Below are 17,378 nucleotides of genomic sequence, written 5' to 3' on the forward strand. Positions count from 1 at the left end.
CCCCTCTGTGCAAGGGGGAAGTGGTCCTCACTTGCAGGGTCAGTGAAACGTGAGGTACAGATGACGTATGTGGGTGTCTGGCAGGCAGTGGGCACTTAAGCACGTGGTTGACACGACTCTTGGCGACAGTCTGTCAGCATTATTAGTGTGTGCAGCCAAACACTGGGCATGTTTTGTGGTTATGAATCCACGAACTTCGAAAGCCCCAGAATTTCTGGGTGGGCTGCACGCTCACCTCCCGTTATGGGTCCAGGACCAGGGCTGTGGGCTGAAGTGCTAGAGAGGGACGGATCCCCCATTCGGAGCTATTTATCCTTATCTGCCTTTTGGTTGATCAGTCATTCAGCACCCCTGGCATGGCCTCATCCCTGAGATACTCCTTCATGGGGTTCCACGGGAAGCTGTTACCTTATTGCTGTAAATTCCTGAGATTTCCTCTCCGGCACTCACTGAGAAAATGCCAGCCCTTTCTCACATGGGACCTCGTTTAATCCTTCCAGCAAGGTGGCAAGGAAGGCATGTGGGTTCTCACTTTACAGATGAGAGAGGATTGGGGGGTGGGATCAGAGAGGTTAAGTGACATGCCCAAGGTCACACAGCTACAAAGTGGCAGTGTCAGGACTCAAACCCAGGTCTCTGGCTCCAAAGCTCTCTACTTCTCACAGTCTTGCTTGTCATGCTTGTCATGCTTTTATGTGCCTTAGAGTTAAATGCCAGCACCACGGAGAACTGCAGGAACCGTAGGGTTCAACTCAACCTGCACCTACACAGACACCCTTTCTCCAGTGTCCTGGACCGAGGGTCACCGAGCCTCTGTAGGGATTTCCAGAGGACCACCGTGGCTCAAAGGGGTGCTCTGGGGGGGAAAGTGTTCTCTGAAGGGTCTTTGGATCCCAAAGGGTGATAAGTTAGCGAATCAGAGGGGGCTTCCCATGTCTCTGTGGCTCTGGTTCTTCCTTGCTGTGGGGAGAAGGGAGGGATCTGTGAGTGCATGTCAGGAGGGGATGCAATTTGGAGAAGGGGACTGAGCAGGGTGAAGAGAGTGTGAAAGGAGAGAGGAAAGCGGCGCCTCACCTCTACCCAACCCGGGAACCACCGGGGAACTCCAGAGGGCCGAGTTCTGCCTTCCGGGGAGAGCTGGCTTTGAGCTCACCTGTGAGGCTCCCCAGCCAATGATCCCTCCAACCCAGTCCCTGCCAGACTTGTGGACTAATGATGTCAAATGTGAGAGGAGAAGCGGCAGCTGAGAGAACACCCTGTGTTAGAGCAAACAGCTGGCGACATACGTCTCTGTAATTGGAATGCCAGAAAAAATAAATTGCATCCATTTTTATGACTAGAAGGGAATTTGATGGTGGTTTCCCACCCACCCCCCTTTTATCCCAGCATAGATGGACTCTGTGGGCTTTAGGCAAATGGTATTTAACTCAGTAACTTCGCCAGGAGGATGTGGAAAGAGAACGTCCATGTGGGAGGCAGGACAGGGAAGGGCAGGCCCCCTGCACGCCTCTCTCACTGCCTAAGGGACCTTGGTCAAGCTCCTCAGGCCTCTGAACCTCAGCTTTGTTATCTGGACAATGGGACAGCCCTGGTGCCCACCTCACAGGCTTGGCGGGAAGAGTCACGAGGCGATTCATCACAAGACCTGAGCTCCGTGCCCAGCATGTAATCCAGGCTCTGAGCACCTCATGTATTATCAGTGTTCTTGGGATGCACTGCCTGGGGGTCCCAGCAGTCTCTGGGAGCAACTCTCAGGTCTGTGTGAAACGCCCACGCGGGGCACAGGGAAAGTAAGAGCGACGCGTTTGGTCATTCGGACAGTCATTAAACAGGAAAGATCCAACCCCAAAGGGCCTGAGAAATCACTTCAGATGATAAGCAACCTTACAGAAGTGGACAAGGAGGCCCCAGCGGGGGTGACCATGGACATGAGGATGGGGGCAGAGTCAGGACAGTGCCCCTCAGTGGACACTCTGGGGACACAGGAGGCCCTGCACACAGATTACTGGATCCAGCCAGAGCAGGAGCCCTTGAGACTCTGCCTCATGTGCTCTGGGGCTTGGGCACTGTCCATGTACACAGCAGGCACCACCAGGTCCAGCCACCCAGCCTCTAAGAGCCAGCCCCACCCCCCAAATGGCCTGCAAGCAACCGAAGGCAGGGACTTGCTGCTGGCCGTCTAGCACCAGGGTTGAAACTATGCCGTCAATGTCAGTAGCCGTTATTTTCCTCTGGTTAGTACTCCAGGGGTTAAAGTGGCTGGAAAAGAGCACCCTGGATTGTGGGAGACCAGTCCCTTGCTATTCTGCAGGTCTGACAAGGCCCCCCAGCCCAGGTGTGAAACAGTCCTGCTGTTCTTCCTCTTTCTCCTCCTCCTCCTCCTCTGAAGCTCCCGGGAGTTGCTGCTTTAAAAACAGGAGCTGCAGAAACATGGCCCGGAGCCAGGTGCTTAGAGTGCATTATCTCAGCTACAGCAGAGTCAGAACTGAGCTCTCCAGGGCCCATCCACTCCTCCCCCCTGCCCCTGCCCCCATCCCTGGGCTGGGCAGCCTCTGACACGGGCCTCGCTGCACTACCTGGCTCCCTAACGAGGCTCTGAACCCTCAAAGTTGTGTCCTGGGAGGCCCAGAGACAGAGGACCCACAGGTCAAGGGATGCAGGTCTCCGGCCCTGGCAGGGAAGGACTGAGATGGGCAAAAGGAGGCACCTGGGGCCTGGTAGGGGCGGGGGGAATGGGTGGGAGCTGAATTCACTTTATATCCCATTCCTAACACAGGTCTGGGGGGCGGGGGGGTGTCAAGGCAGCTCATTAGAGCTACAAGGGATCTTAGAGGACACTGTGCGCAGTCTCTCACGGAGGTAACCCAAGAAAGGGTCTCCCGGCCTCTTGGGTTCACATTCACTGTGAGGGCGCCATTGAGGGGAATGGATGAAATTGCTATTGTTTGCACTGGTGAGGGTCACCCCCGCCACAGCTGCCATTTACAGAGCACCTCCTCTGAACCACTCACTTACCCTGGGACGTGTTCTCTAGTTTCTTCCCTTCTTTGCTCTCTCTCCCCCTCTCCTTAGGATGTAAGCCTGGCTCACTCCCATCCCCAAACCCGTGGTGGCCATGGGGGAGGGGGACAGAGACTTGATCTCAGCCCCTAAACCATCCACTCTGTCTACAAGGACTGCGGAGGGTGAAGCCCCCGTTCGGAGCTCACTGCACATGCTCAATAAACACTGAATGAATGAATCATCAGGGGATCTCCAGGGGCACCAGCCCCCCTGATTCTGATGAACAAAATGGGGGCCTGTCCCAGCCCAGTGCCCAGGGCCATTGGGCAGGTCACTGGAGACCCTCCCCGAGGACACCTCAGGACTCACCTACCTGCATGGCGACAGACACGCAGGAAAGCACAAGCCACAGAAACAGGGGTGGCCCTGTGAACCCCCGCCAGCCAGGGCAGAACACTGGTGCGGGACAGGTCCTTGGATGTCCTGGCACCTCCAGGACCCTGGCCATCTACGCCCTCCCGGCAGTGCTGACCGCAGACACAGCCCCTGGGGGACAGCAGTCCCGGGCCCACCGCGCAGCAGGAGGGGACGCAGGGTACTAGTGGTCCCCTGCTCTTCCGAGGTGAGGCAAGACCTCCGCTTGGACATGGAGGCTGGAAAGGGCCTGAGAAATCACTGATGAGGTTCCCACGGTGCCCACTTTTATCAGCAGCAAACCACAACCTGCCACCCCACTCTCCCAATCAGGGCGATGGGGGGTTGGGCACGATGGTCTCTAATGTGTCTCAGATCTGAGGGGATTTCAGGGGAAGCCACAAGCTCATCTCCGTTTGGCATCTTCACCCGGCTCCCCTCCCATCCTCCGCAGCCCAGGACTCCCGTTGGCTCCAATCAAGGAACAGGGAAGGGAAGGGCCGGCCCTCCTGTCTTGGTGCGTGAGTGGGGGACACACGGTGGGGAGGGGAGGGGATGAGAGGTGGATTTGGAGCAAACGGCGCCTGCCTACCCTGCCCATCCACACCTCCGGGCCGCCCCAATGCCATGGGAAGTTCACCCAGAGTTTACAAACCTCCTTTGTCACAGAGCCCTGCATGGAGCCATCAATCACGCCCTTAATTTACCCGTGTCACTTTCCAGAGGAAAGCGGCCCTGCCAGCAGCCAGTGGCGCTTCCTCTCTCACCCACTTGATGAGGATTTCATCTAATTGGTCCACGTTAAATCACTCCCAGGAATGCAACGTACAATTACCACAGCAGCGGCAGTGGCTGGCTGGCAGGGGGGACAGAGGGGGCCCTCCCTGGCAGAGGCAAGACAGTCCATGGGGAGGCCTCCGTGGCTCTGGGCCCAGAGGTCTCTGGGAAACCTGGGGAACCCAGAGAGGAGCCTGCTGGCAAGGCGGGGCTAGGCGGGGAATGTCAGGGATGAGAGGGAGAGGCAGGTCAGGAAAGAAGGATGGAGGATGCCAGTCACCGGGCTCCACCACCCTCTCCAGCCCTGGATGGCCAGGGGGGCAGGCATCTCCCCCAGCCTCCCTCCACCTCATGGACACAGACGGGGTCCCATGCTTTATGACTCTTCCCCTGGCCTTGCAGGAACAGAGATCCAGAGGGTTGCCGTAAGCCTTGCTCAGTACTGCCTGGCACGGACCCCCAAATGGAAAGGCAGGGGAGCACAGGCCATTCAGGGGCCATAGCGGGGCCCACCACCCTTCCTCCCGCACATCCTTCTCCAAACACATCAGGCTGGTTCCTCTGTCTCGGATGCTGGGCCCTGCTTCATCTTCCCACTGACCTCCTGGTTGTCCTTCTGGGCCCAGATCAAATACCTCTTACCCTAAGATGCACTTTCAAACTCCCCTGGGCGGCAGAAGTGAGCTGTCCCCCTCCACCTGGCCTTCCACCGCCCTTAGCCCAGACCTCCGACACCACCCTGTCATACTCTGCCACCCATATCCACTGGCAGAAGGGTGACTCTGACCATCCTGTGAGCTTCATGGGCACTGGGACCACATTTGTCACCTTTATAGTCCTGCTGGGCATGCTTGGTACAGGGCTGGGGATCAGCAAATCTCTCCAGAATGAAAGAATGAATTACAAACGTCACTCGCCTTAATGCATGGCCACAGGCAATCCCCAGGCCAAGTCATACTCCCGAAGGTGCTGAAGAGCTCTCCGGTCCAGTGACCCGGCTCAGGGGAGCTCAGTCTGGCTCATTCTGATACAACATCTATCAGGGGCCACCTGGGTGCATCAGCACCAACCAGAAAAGAGCTCCAGACCTACCACCTTCCCCATGAAGGGAGCACACCCAGACCCAGAGGCCCGGGGTGACTGTGCAAGGTCCCCGACAGCCCCATGACCAGGAGTAGGGTCACCCCTGTAATCCCAGGGAGCGACCCCCAGCATACCTCCAGGAGGCTGACCTTGCTGGCCCCATCAGAAGCCTGGGTGAGAGCAGGATGCCCAACTTCCGCTCCCACCTCTCCCGCTGCCGAGTGGCTGCTGGCACGTACCTTGCGCTTCTTGGCGCGTCCCTCGGCTTGCAGGGTACGGGTGCAGCGCTGCACGCACTCAGAGAAGCTGAGGTTGCTGTGGTCGGCGCTGTAGTCGAGGTCCGCCAGCCGTGCCAGGGACAGGATGTAGTTACAGGCGATCCTCAGGATGGCCAGTTTGGACAGCTTCTGCCCGTAGGAGTAACACGGCACCTGGGGGTTGAGAAGGCATCAGGAGGGGCTGCTGGTGGGAGGGGTGGGGCTCTGGGCCCTGACCAGGCAGACGAGGCCACTCACAATGACATCCCACTGCCCGAGAGGGGACCCCCGGGCAGTGAAGGTGGCCTGTCGATTCCCTTGATCTGACTTTTATTTTCTGTTCTCAGCACCCACTGTGTGCCTGCACGCATCTCAACTCGTCCACTCACAATCTCCAGGAGGCATCCACGTTCCCATTTTTGCAGGGGAAGAAACCGAGGCTCATCTCACGCCCACGGGGCAACAGGAATGAAGCATGTGAGGTCCCACGCTGACAGAGCTCTGTCCCCCACAGTCCCTAAGAGGGAGTCTCTCTGACAGAACGGACACGCTTCCTCTTTTTTAGCTCTGATATTCCATCCGCCCACTCACTCAGTCAGCAGACCTTGTTTTGTTAGACACTCGCGGGTCCCACTCTGAATAATAACTTGCTTCCTGACTTCAGAGAACTCACACTTGAGAGAGATGTTAGTGTCCTAACAGAGTTAGGGACCCAGGACTCTGGGGACTTACAGGAAGGAAAGGACCCGTGCCTAGCTGGGAGGGCCTTCCTTTTTCTTTTCTCTTTTTCTTTATGCCCCCTGGACTTGCAGGTGCTGCTGGGCAGGCAACAGGTGCATAATAAATATTTACAGCCACAACCAGACTTGACATGCTTGTCAGTGACTCATCGCCAAGCAGACGCTCACTAATTTGCACAGGGGTTTGTATGGGGTGAAGAGACGGAGCATCTAACTTTCTAACACTGGCCGTCAGTGCTGGAACCGCGCAAGCGAAAAGCAACGAAGACTGTGCTGAGACGAGGAAATGCCCCCACACCGTCCATCTGACGGGTGCTATCCGACAGAGCCTACCCCCTCTCTGATGTACCGCTCACCCGAATGGCTGAGCCGTGCTTACCCAGCCCCCAGGGCTCCGGTTTCCTCCTCGCTCTGGCATCCAGATCGAGACACAGCACCCACTCCTACCACCGACGGTGGGACCCATTAACCCCATCCCGCAGAGTGGGCTGCCCCAGCATGAACACTCAACAAGTATTTGGTGAGTATCCCCTGTATACCAGCCCCTCTTCTGGGCCAATATTTCTCAACCGGGGATGATTCTGTCCCTCGGGGACTGTAGGTGATATCTGCAGACATAATTGTCAGTACTGGGGAGTGGTGGAGGGAAGGTGGTACTGGCCCCTGCTGGACAGAGGCCAGGGAGCCTGTTAAACATCCTGCAGTGCACAGGGTCCTATAAGTTCCCCGCCACCAAGAACTGCCCAGCCCGAATGACCACTGACGCAGAGATTGAGAAAGCGTGGCTAAGACAGTCCCCTCAGATGGGGACCCAAAATGCATAGTCCACTTTGTTCTCACGTTGTCCCGGAGCTCTCTCAGACCTTCACTTCCCAATCCTGAACTAGGGGGTCAGGGGAGGAGAGCCAGAGCAGGCCCTGCCCTTAATAGTGCACTAATAGCCCCCCCACACACTGTCCTCAACTTGTGATTACTGTGACTCCTTTAATGGCCAGTCTCCCAGAGAGCTGAGGGGCAGAGGCTACGTCTGCAGGGCCTGGCACAGATCTCGCCCCTAACAGGCCCTCCAAAAGGTTTGTTGAATGAGAGAACGAATGAACAAACGATCGGCCTACCTTCACATTCACCAGGAGGCTGCGTAATGTTTGGAAAGGTGTTCAAAACCCTTTCTTCTACCAGAGGATGGAGATTTAGCTTTTCGGTGTAGAGCTGAAGCCCATATACCTTTTGGCCATCTGGGCTCAACTCCCGACTCTAGCTGTCCCAGGCTAGCAGACCCCAGGCCACTGAGCTCGTCTTTCCACGGGCTGGCTTCCTCTCCATCTACTCGCGGGACCGCACCCTCCACCACAGGCACACGGCAGAGAGTAAGGCCTGAGATAAGTCAGCGAGTACTTAGGAGTGGGGCTGCAGAAGGTCCCCAAGGCAGGGTTCTGGAGCAGGTGAGAAGCACGACAAGATGCCTGCTTATCACCGCCCCCTCCCCACCAGCTGGGCTCCTGAAATGGCCCCCCCACCAGAGGTTTGCTGTCCCCTTTTAGAATCTTCCAGCAGCCACAGAGTTGCCACTCACTGGACTAGGAAACCGAAGGAGGGGCAGGCTGGTGACGGAGAGAACGCCGCCTCCTGTGCAGTGCCCACCCCCGCCCACCCCCCAGGCCCAGCTGCAGCTCCAAACCCATCCAAGAAAAGCCGGCAGAACAATGCACTTTGCCTGTTCCCAACCAGAGTCCAGAGAATCCTGCTTTATCAGCCTGAACAAATAAACAAGGTCAGTGGGACAGAAAGGTTCCCTGGAGTCCTGGCACAGGGGAGGGGGACGTCTCAAGAGCCAGCCCAGCAGCCAGGAGGGAGTGCCTACCTGCCAGAGGCCCTTGGGGACTGGGCATAGCTCTGTGGCACAGGTCCCTCCTGGTGTTTTCACCCAGGGGCCACACTGGGAGTTACCCAGCTCATTGAGCCCTTGGCCCCTGAACAGATGGGCTTTCCTGCCAGTGGGCACCAGGGATCTTGGGAAGGATCTGAGCATGAGAAGCCAGGGTCATTGTAGGGTTACAGAGCAACAGATGAGGCCAAGGCCAACTTAGGGGCTCCAGTCCAGGTTCTGAGCCAAGTTTTGTCACTCTGTCCCATTGCTTCTATCAAAATCCAGGTCTGACAAGGAAACTATCTATCGGGCTCTGGTGGAATATTTGGCACCATGATAACTATTTATAGGTAGTCTGTCCCATCTAAAACCTTCCCCCCAAAAAAGACAGTCATCCCATCTGCACATGAAGATACAGAGCAGTAGACATCCTGGGTCCCAGTTCACTGAACTAAGACCTGAAGCTATGCCAGGAGCTTGTCTGTCTAGTACCCAAGGAAGGTTCATGGCCACTGAGCTCCCTAGACTCCCTCCAGCACAGGTAACCACAGGTAGGACGCCAAGGGCACCTTTCAGGTGGCTCTATCCTCCTCCTCATCCTCCTGCCCTGGGTGGGAGGTACTCCTTGACTCACCTGGTTAATTCCAGGCCCTCCTGGTACCCATTCCCTAGGATGCAGTCCCGTGCCCCCAGAAGCCCAGTTCGGAAGCACCCTGGCCTGGCCCAGCCCCCACAAAGTGAGAGTCTGGCAGCAGGTCCTAGTTCTGGGAAGTGGAAAAGGGTGGAAGGAGCTGGTCTGAACCACAGGCACTTACCAGCGACTTTGGGAGGTGCCTTCGGTTCTCTGGGCCTTTGTTTCCTCATCTGGAGAGTGGGAACAACAATGTCTGGGTACCCAGGCCACCCCTGGCTGCTTACTGTGACCTACTAAGGGTATTTTTAATACAATGCCTATATTTATCTTTAAAGGGCCCAGTGAGGTAGAAATGATCTTTTCCACTCTGCAGAGAAGCATCCGATGCCTTAGCCGGGCTCTTTCCAATTAGCTGGAAGCAACAGCTTGTGGATTTGGATAAGGCTTTATAGCCCTCGGGGGATAGGCAGCCCACCATTCTGACCTGGGGTTGGAGAGTTCTGGACTGATGATCCCATAGACCTTTAGCCTTTGGGCATGACCAGCCACCCCCCCACCTGCAGAGGACCCCCTCAGCAGCGGTCTGCTCCCCTAGTCAAATGACACAGGGCAAAAGAGGCAGCACAGTCTCCTGTCTTCAATTCCTAACACTGCCCAACTTCTAGGAAAGTAAAAGGACTTGCCTTGTGCTCACCCCATAAGGATTTTTAAGCTTCAGAGGACCAGGTGTAGGGATTGTCACAAGGTCCCCTATGACCCCCAGACATTCCATCCCACCCACCCAAGCCAGACTCTCTCCTAGCTCCAGGAAACAGGAAAAGGTAGGAAGGGCACTGTCCTGGGAGCCCGAGGACCCGGCTCTACCACTGGCCATCCACTGTGGCCCTGACAGTCTCATGACCTTAAAGGATCTCAGCTTCCTTACCAACAAAATGACTAAAGTCCCCACGACCTGAGAAGGGGATGTGGGGAAGCAAACCCACGCAGTTGCCACAGAGAAACAACGCTGAAAAGCTACCAGCCCATGCAGCGAAGTGCTCAAAGCCATCCCCTGTTTCAGATCCCGCCCAGGACGCCCTCCTGGAAGCCCATCCCGACTCCTGGGTCAGCAGAGCTCCCACCGCACTGTGAGCACGGCTTACCACTGAGCGCCCGATTCTACTGGAACGTCTTCTCTAACCTCTCATGTCAGCGTGAGGGCTGGCTTCTTGGGGTGAAACCCCTTGGTGCAGAGCTGTTCAAGATCCTAGTCGAGTTCTACCGAAATAGGTTCTCTAAAATCCCTTTTCCACACAGCCATGAGGCTGGACCTCGAGAACCTGGGTCTTGGTATTTGTGAGCCACGACCCCAGAGCCACACAGGCCTGGAAAGGGGACCATAAAGACACGTAACAACAGGCTCAGGTAGGGCACTTCCCCCGGTGCAATGAGGTTCAGTAAGGATCCACTGTGGTGACCGGTCCTGAGGGGGCAGAGTGGACACCTCTGTTACCCTTCAACCATGTGGATAGAGTCCCCAAAGCAGGCCTGTCCCCATTCCCTGGGGAGGCAAGCACTGGCTGCTGTGGGGTCTGTGACTGAGGGAAGGGCAGGGTTAGGGGCACCACCCCATCCCCCCTCTTGGTTCATTGTGAATTCCCTCTGTGAGGATCCCCCGGGAGACTCCAGGGGCAGCAGAGAAGGGGGCCCAGGCCCAACTTGCTTGGCACCCCCTTCCTGAAGAGTCACCTCAGCAGGTCCTGAGGGCTCCTCACAGCCTCCTCAGGCCTCGGCCTTGCAAGGCCGCCATTCCTCCTTCAAAGCTGAGGGGCTTCAAGTTTTGAGGGGAAGAAGGAAAGCTGCACACACACCAGATGTCCCAATGTGCCGTCTGGAGGCCAAAGCCAGGACACTGGCCTCTCCCCTACCCCCCCGCCCCCCCAGCAAGGCCAGACTTTCCTTTCGACCCCCTCCCACCTGGCCCTGGAGCAGCCCCACACACGGGCCAGGCCCAGCTGTGCACACATGGCCTTCACATGAGGCGGCAGGGAGGGCCCTACGCAGCTGGGCTGGTGGCATGTGCTGTGGCCTGACCATCTGCCCCACACATTCTCCCTCTCCACCAGACCAGAGGGCCTCTCCCCCACCTGCACTTCCGTGGCCAAGCAGCTCCCTCTCTTCCCTTCCCAGTTAAGAACACAGTGGGTTGGACCAAACAGAAGGCTTCCCGGTGGGTGGGTACTGAGGGTGGACAGCTGCAGGGCATTCAAGAGGCTGAGAAGCAGAGCTCTTGAAAGCCTGGGCTTTGGAGTGACTCACTGACTCTGATTTGAATCCAGGCTCTACAGTGACAGTGACACACAGCTATGCAGGCCCTGACAGCTCCATGCCCAGGAGGCACAGCACACCCACATCCAGCGAATGGCTGGACGAGGAGCCAGGCAGTACAGAACCCACAAGGCCCCGTGCACTAGCTGAAGGCTGTGAGACCTCCACTGACTTAGGTAAGCTTTCTGAACCTCAGTTTCACTATCTGTGAAATGGGGAGAGGATAATAATTACACCCATTTCATTAAATGAACTAATACACATAACATACCCAACATGGTGCTCACCACAAAGCAAGTATCTGATAAACGGTGGTTCCTATGACTGTTATTAAAATGATTACAGAATGTTTATTTCCACATCGCTCAAGGCCTTGCCTGGCACTGCGGACACCTCGAATGCTCAAGGAATATTCGTTCCTCCTACAGCCCCCATTCCGTTCTTCGTTTGCTCTTTGCAAAGAAGCTATGGGTGGGGGGGAGTAAGACTTATGGTCATTTTCCAGCTTGAGCAACTGAAGCCCCAGAGAGGGAAAGTGACTTTTCCTGGTTAGGCAGAAAGGAGGAACAGAGCCATGACTCAAACCCTGCCCTCTGGACTCCTTGCCCAGTGCTCTTTTAACCCCATCACAAGCAGCTCAGGGAAACAAAACCCTGGACCAGAGTCACAATCCCAGAACTGATCTTGGTGCCATGATGGTCAAGCCTTCATTTCAGGCAGAACCGTCCTTCTGCTTTTCCCTTCTCTGCCGAGGGCCCATTTCAAACAGTCAAACTTGAGCCTGGATCCAGGGCTACAGGTTGTCTGGATTGGGGTGTGTGAGCGTGTATGCGTGCACACGTGTACTCACATGTGCTTCTTACGTGCGGGAAACAGAGGCCCAGAGGAAGAAGGAGCTCCAGAGGATGTTCTCCATGGTTGGGAGCTGTGGTTGGTGTGGCCTCAGCCCCCAGCTCGGAGATCACCAGCACCCTACCTACATTTCCTTCCCTGGCAGACAGCAGGCAGATGCCCACTCTGACCCAGCAGCTTTCTGGGGAAGGAACAGAATGAGTGAGGAGGAAACAAACAAGGGCAGGCACATGGCACATGTGGCCATGTGTTGTGTGTGCTCTTGGGCATGGGTAGTGACCATGTGTATAGGCATAGGTACGTCCCCGAATCTGTCCTTTTTATGTAGAACTGCCCCACAGAAAGGGGAGAAGTGAAAGGAGACCAGGATTTAAATAATTTCCTCTCGGATCCAGTCATGGGTACATCAGCTTCCGATTGTTAATAAACATGACAGATACAGAGGGCACTGTGGGACACATTTGGCCAGACAGGCATTCCAGAAGCTGCTGTCACCTTCCCTAACCCACTAGGTGATCTTGGACAAGTCTCCTTTCTTCTTTCTCTGGGTCTCAGTTTTCCATTCCATTAACTGGGATAATTCAACCTGATGGGATGTTAAGATCAAGCAAGGTAGAATATGGCTGAAAGAAGAAAAACCACTGTGTAAATGAGATGTTTAGTGGAGCTGAGTACGCAGAGACAAGGATACTTTCTCGGAAATGAAAGAGGAAGCCAGAGGGACAAAAGGAGCCCTGAACTGGCAGTCAGACGACCTAGGTGTCAGCCTTACCCGGCTACCCACCAGCTGTGATGCCATGGGCTTGTGGCCTCCCCAATCTTCCCTAGTTGCAAGGTAAGCCAGTGGAAAGGCATCTTTCTGCCTAGGCTGTCAGCCTTCCATCCTGGGCGTGGGTGGCCTGATGCTCTATAGGCTGCCCTCCCCAAGCATTCAGACACAGAGCTGTTGCCCAAGAGTAAGCCTGAATGTTCCACTTGGCCCACTACCCAGGGTCCCAACCGGTATGGCTGGCCACCTCCCTGACCAAGCATCTTACCCAAACCCAAGCAAGACACTTTGGCCCAAGTCATAGAGTCTCTTTTCTCCCAGGAGCTCAACTCCCTTCCCATGGATGGACACATGCTCCTGTCCATTCTGCCCACAGAAGGAAGAAGTGGGATCCAGAGAGAAGATCCAGTTTTCTAAAACACTTTGTTATTGGCTAAAGCCAGAGAGGTTGAGTAACTTTCCTGGAGTCACACAGGAAGTCAGCTGTAGAGTAAGCAAAAACCTGACCATCCAAACCCGTCACATCCACACCAATCCTTCCCCAGTCCCTTTGGGGATGGGGGCAGTGGGCACATACTACCTTCTTCTTAGATTTCCCTTCTCTCTAAGAAAATGAGAAGTCTAGAACCCCAGGGCAGTCCCAGTCTTGTTTAAAATGTGATTGCAAAACTGCCCCTCCCCATTGCGGGTAATTCTCAGATAAATATTCTTCTCCAACCCCCTAGAGGACGCTGTCTGGTGAGGGCAGCACCCACCAGCCCCAAACTGAGAAGCCCTGACCCACCACCGAACTAGGCTCTGAAGGTCCCCCAAACCACCGGTCTTGTCAGTAGACCCTGGTGCTTCACCATGAGGTGAAAAGCAGCAGGGGAGAATCCCCTGGGAAGGCTCTCACCAGCCAGCTCCTGAGGCTGCCCCTGGGGAGGGGAGGTAGGCTTGTAGCCCAGATCCTTAAGGATACCAGGGGGTGGGCTGCAGATCCCCAGAGCAGTCTGCGTGTAGGGGCATCCCTTCTGGGAGGTAGAGGCTAAAGGGGTCTGGCAAAACCAGAGCCACCCCTCTGCAGCATCTTAGGCCTCCCAAAACCCAGACCACGCTAAATGCCTGAAGACGAAGTGTACCCCCCCGCCCCACCGCTTCTTCGCTAAAGACAAGATTCCCACATTCCCTCTCTCCACTCCTCACCGAGCCCAAGGGACTCGGGAAGACAAATACTTGTTGCCCATAAAAGTGAACTATGAGGGCTAAAGTCAGACGCGCAGAAGGGTCGCGCCAGGGGTTGGCGGGAGAACAGTCTTGCCTGGGCCAGAGATCTCGACCCTTTGCCCCTACTTTGCACCCTAAGATCCGTACCAAAGCTGTGGCGAAGGTTACTGCCCTTGGAGAGCTCAACCCCGTCTGGACCCTAGGGCTGACCCGGCGGGAATAACTTGCTCCTCGCACACACCCTCATCCTCCCGAAAATCTCCCCGCCACTCACCCACCCACTCCAGCAACCGTCCCCGGGCACAGTGAGGGTGTGCGGCTGGGAGCCGGTACCTGCTTCCTGAGCGCCTCGAAGGCTGCACTGATCGTGTGTACCCGCGTCCGCTCCCTGGCGTTCGCAAGGAGCCTCCGGGTCTGCTGCAGGGCTTTGATCTCCGAGGCAGCGGTGGTCGCTTCGCCCGGCCGTTTCCTAGGCGACGCGTTGGAATCCGGGTGGTTATTGTAAATTACGTGTGAAATTGACGAGTAAGAACTTTCCCCGGGGCGCGTGGGGGGCGCGGGGCGCACGGAAGACTCCGGGGGCGCAGGGGGCGCCGACGGCGTGGGGCGTGCAGGCGGTGCGCACAGCAAGATACGGGGACGAAGGCCGGGCTCCCGGAAAGGTTGCGCCTCGGGACCCCCGGGTACTTGGCCCTGGGGCGCCGGAGGTGGTGGCGGCGGCGGCGGCGTGGGGAGTCCCGGCCCCACTGCGCCCAGGGCGAAGCCGCGCTTCCGCGCGTCGGAGACCTCCGGCGCCCGAGCGCCCCGGCGCTCCTCAGCCGGGTCCGCGCCCCCACCTGAGGGAACAGCCGGCGCCAGCGGGGCTGGCACCGGGGCCGCGACCGGCTGCAGCCTCTGGGTCCTGTCGCGCAGCCCGTTGGTGGCGGTGGCGCCGTGCTCCGGCGCTTCCAAGTCCAATCGGAAAGTTTTATAGCCGTTCGCGCGCCTCGCCGGCTCCTTGCCTTTCCGCTTGAGCTTCTTGAGGCCGTTCAGCTCCTTCACGCACACGGTCTTCCACGGCCCGTCCTCGAGAACCGGGATGTGCTTCATGGCGCGGGCAGCGCGCGAGGCAGGGGCGTGGGGCTGCCCGGGCCGCGCGCCCGCCGCGCTCGCTCTGCACGCTGCGCGCCGGCTCTGCCGGGGCGGCCGCCGCGCTCAGCGCCTGGGAGTCTCGGGCTCTCCCCCCGCTCGCGCCGCCCTCCTCCCTCCCTTTCTCCCCCTCGCCCGGGGCAGCTGCGCCGCCGGCTCCGCGAAGCCGCCGGGCTGTCCGTTCCCGGAGCGCTCAGAGTGTCATCTGAAGTCGCAGCCGCCTTGCCAGCATTTCTGGAGAACGCCCGCTGCGCTCCATCTGTGTTTGTTTAGCCTCAGTTTACACAGAAGCCCAGTTCGCGAGATCAGTCAGCGCCGCCGCCCGGAGAGGAGGCAGCTCCCGCCGCCGCCGCCTCCCCAGCCCCGGCCGCCCGAGCCGCGAGCGCCTTTAAAGAAACAGGAAGCATTTTTCAAAACAGCTGGGCTGCCGGCCGCCTCCTTTGTCCGCGTCCTCTCTACCTCCCCCCACCCCCATCCCTTCTGTCCAGAACCTGCCTCCTCTGACTCTCCCTCCCCGCCCCTCCTCAAGTCCGGGGCGCTTCTCTTTTCCCCAGAGGGACCGTCAGCTCCCCCGCAGAACTACCCCGAGCACGTGGCTTTCTGGGTCCTTCGGCCCTTCCCCAGATCCGAGCTGACCTTCTCTACCCAACCTAGCTGACCTCTGAGGGACCTTCTGCACCCAGCACCTCCCCGTCCCAAATCACCAATTGAGAAAAAAACAAAAACAAAAAACGGAGCGGGGACTTCTGCAAGGGGAAGGTGAGGGGGCCTGCTGGGGGAAGGGAAAGGCCCTGAGTTGCCCAGACCCGCACTCCCACAGCTCCACAACCCCACCCACTGGTCACTTGCTGGAGCAGGGAGGCCAGGAGTAGAAGGCCTAGGCTCTAGGGAAACTGAGGCTCAGAAAAGGCATGTGCTTTCCCCACTCACACTGCGAGTCAGAGAGGCTGGGGAGAGTGGACACTTCGGATTCAGGTAGACCTGGCATCCGTGAGATTCTGAAGGCACCTCACCCCAGGCTGCCTGCTAAGCCCGGATTTGCTTATCAATGAAATGAGAAGTGTGCAGAGCATAGTGCCTAAGTCCCAGGCTTGCTGCTGTGAGCAACTAAACCCGGGGCACACAGGAGGTACTGGTCAAATGACGGCTCTGCTTATGAATGTTACTAATAACAGGGACAGAGTAGCTCCTAGAGGCAGATTTCCTAGGTTCAACCCCAGCTCTGCCACTTACAAACTGAGTGACCTTGGGCAAGTCACTGCACCTCTCTGTGCCTCCCTTTCCTCAGCTGTAAAAGGGAGGTAACAATCGAACCTTCCCCTGGAGGGGGGGTGGAAATTGAGAGTATGTGTGCCAGGGCTCAGAGCCAGGCTGGTGCTAAGGGAGAGCTTTGCACATGCCCACTAGCACGGGCAGGGAGCAGAGGTCGACTTCCCAGACCTTCGATCCTCAGTGCCAGCCCCCTGGAGATTCTGGAAAGAAGAGGTCAACCTAGGGAGCTCTTACCCAAGGCCCATTTCCCCAAGTCTGCCCTGGAGGACCAGCACAGGGCCTCAGCCCTCCCGGGTCCCTTCTCTGCGGCAGTTCCTCCTAAAGGCCATGACGGGCACATGGAGCAGTTTGGGAGAAGAAGACGGACCCTCTATCCTGGTTGTGGGCTCTGGCCTGTGCAGCCAGTGGAACCTCATCTTTCTGTTTCAGTCCTTCACTCCTGCTCCCTGGTGGGGCTTCTCCTGTGAAAAGGCAGGAGGGGGCAGGTGGCGTGGTGGCCTGTGGCATGCAGGGTCCTGGGAGATAGGATGGTAGTCCAGGCAGAAGTCTGGGGCAGGAGCACAGAGCTGGGGCCAGGAGCCCATGATAGACCTTGGCTTTTCAACTATTGAGCCTCATAACTATAGGCCAGACATTTTTATCCCATTAGAGTTCTGTTTTCTCCTCTGTCCTTAAGGATATTTCTGTCCAGTCAACCTCTCAGGGAAGCTGGAAAAGTAAAAAGAGATTGGAGATATAAAATGACTTTGACCTAGGGCTTCAAAGGCACGTTCATGTGTACACATTCACACTCATGGAGGCAAGCAGTTTTCTGACTATAGTAAATCCTGAACCTCATTTTTTCCACCAAGAGGACTCTTCATAATGTATGGGCCTCCTGAGGCACACCCCTCCATGCATGCCCAGCATCTTCCCGCACCTTCCTTCTCTCTTGTAAGACCAAGGGTGTGCCCCAGAGAGGAGCCCTTGTTCATCTGCTGTCTCCCCACCCAGTCCCGGGACCCTAACACCTTGCCTTTTGCTCACAGGTCTCCTACATCTCTCCTCTGCAGAGCATGCTCTTCCTCAC

The 17,378-nt window shown here is 57.1% G+C and overlaps 1 protein-coding gene across 1 annotated transcript in view; it reads right to left on the reverse strand.

Moving 5' to 3' along the window:
- The window catches only part of ATOH8 (atonal bHLH transcription factor 8), a 34,066-nt gene extending 18,603 nt beyond the window's left edge, over window positions 1–15,463 (reverse strand). The window contains exons 1-2 of the mRNA XM_045978973.1: window positions 14,243–15,463; window positions 5,517–5,708 (exon numbers count right to left, since the gene is read on the reverse strand). Of these exons, the coding sequence (XP_045834929.1) occupies window positions 5,517–5,708; window positions 14,243–14,998 (948 nt within the window). The 5' untranslated portion in view covers window positions 14,999–15,463. The remainder of the gene's footprint in view (window positions 1–5,516; window positions 5,709–14,242) is intronic.
- Window positions 15,464–17,378: the final 1,915 nt, after the last annotated feature.

Source organism: Meles meles, chromosome 15 (assembly GCF_922984935.1).
Source record: "Meles meles chromosome 15, mMelMel3.1 paternal haplotype, whole genome shotgun sequence".
In the NCBI taxonomy this organism is placed as follows: Eukaryota; Metazoa; Chordata; class Mammalia; order Carnivora; family Mustelidae; genus Meles; species Meles meles.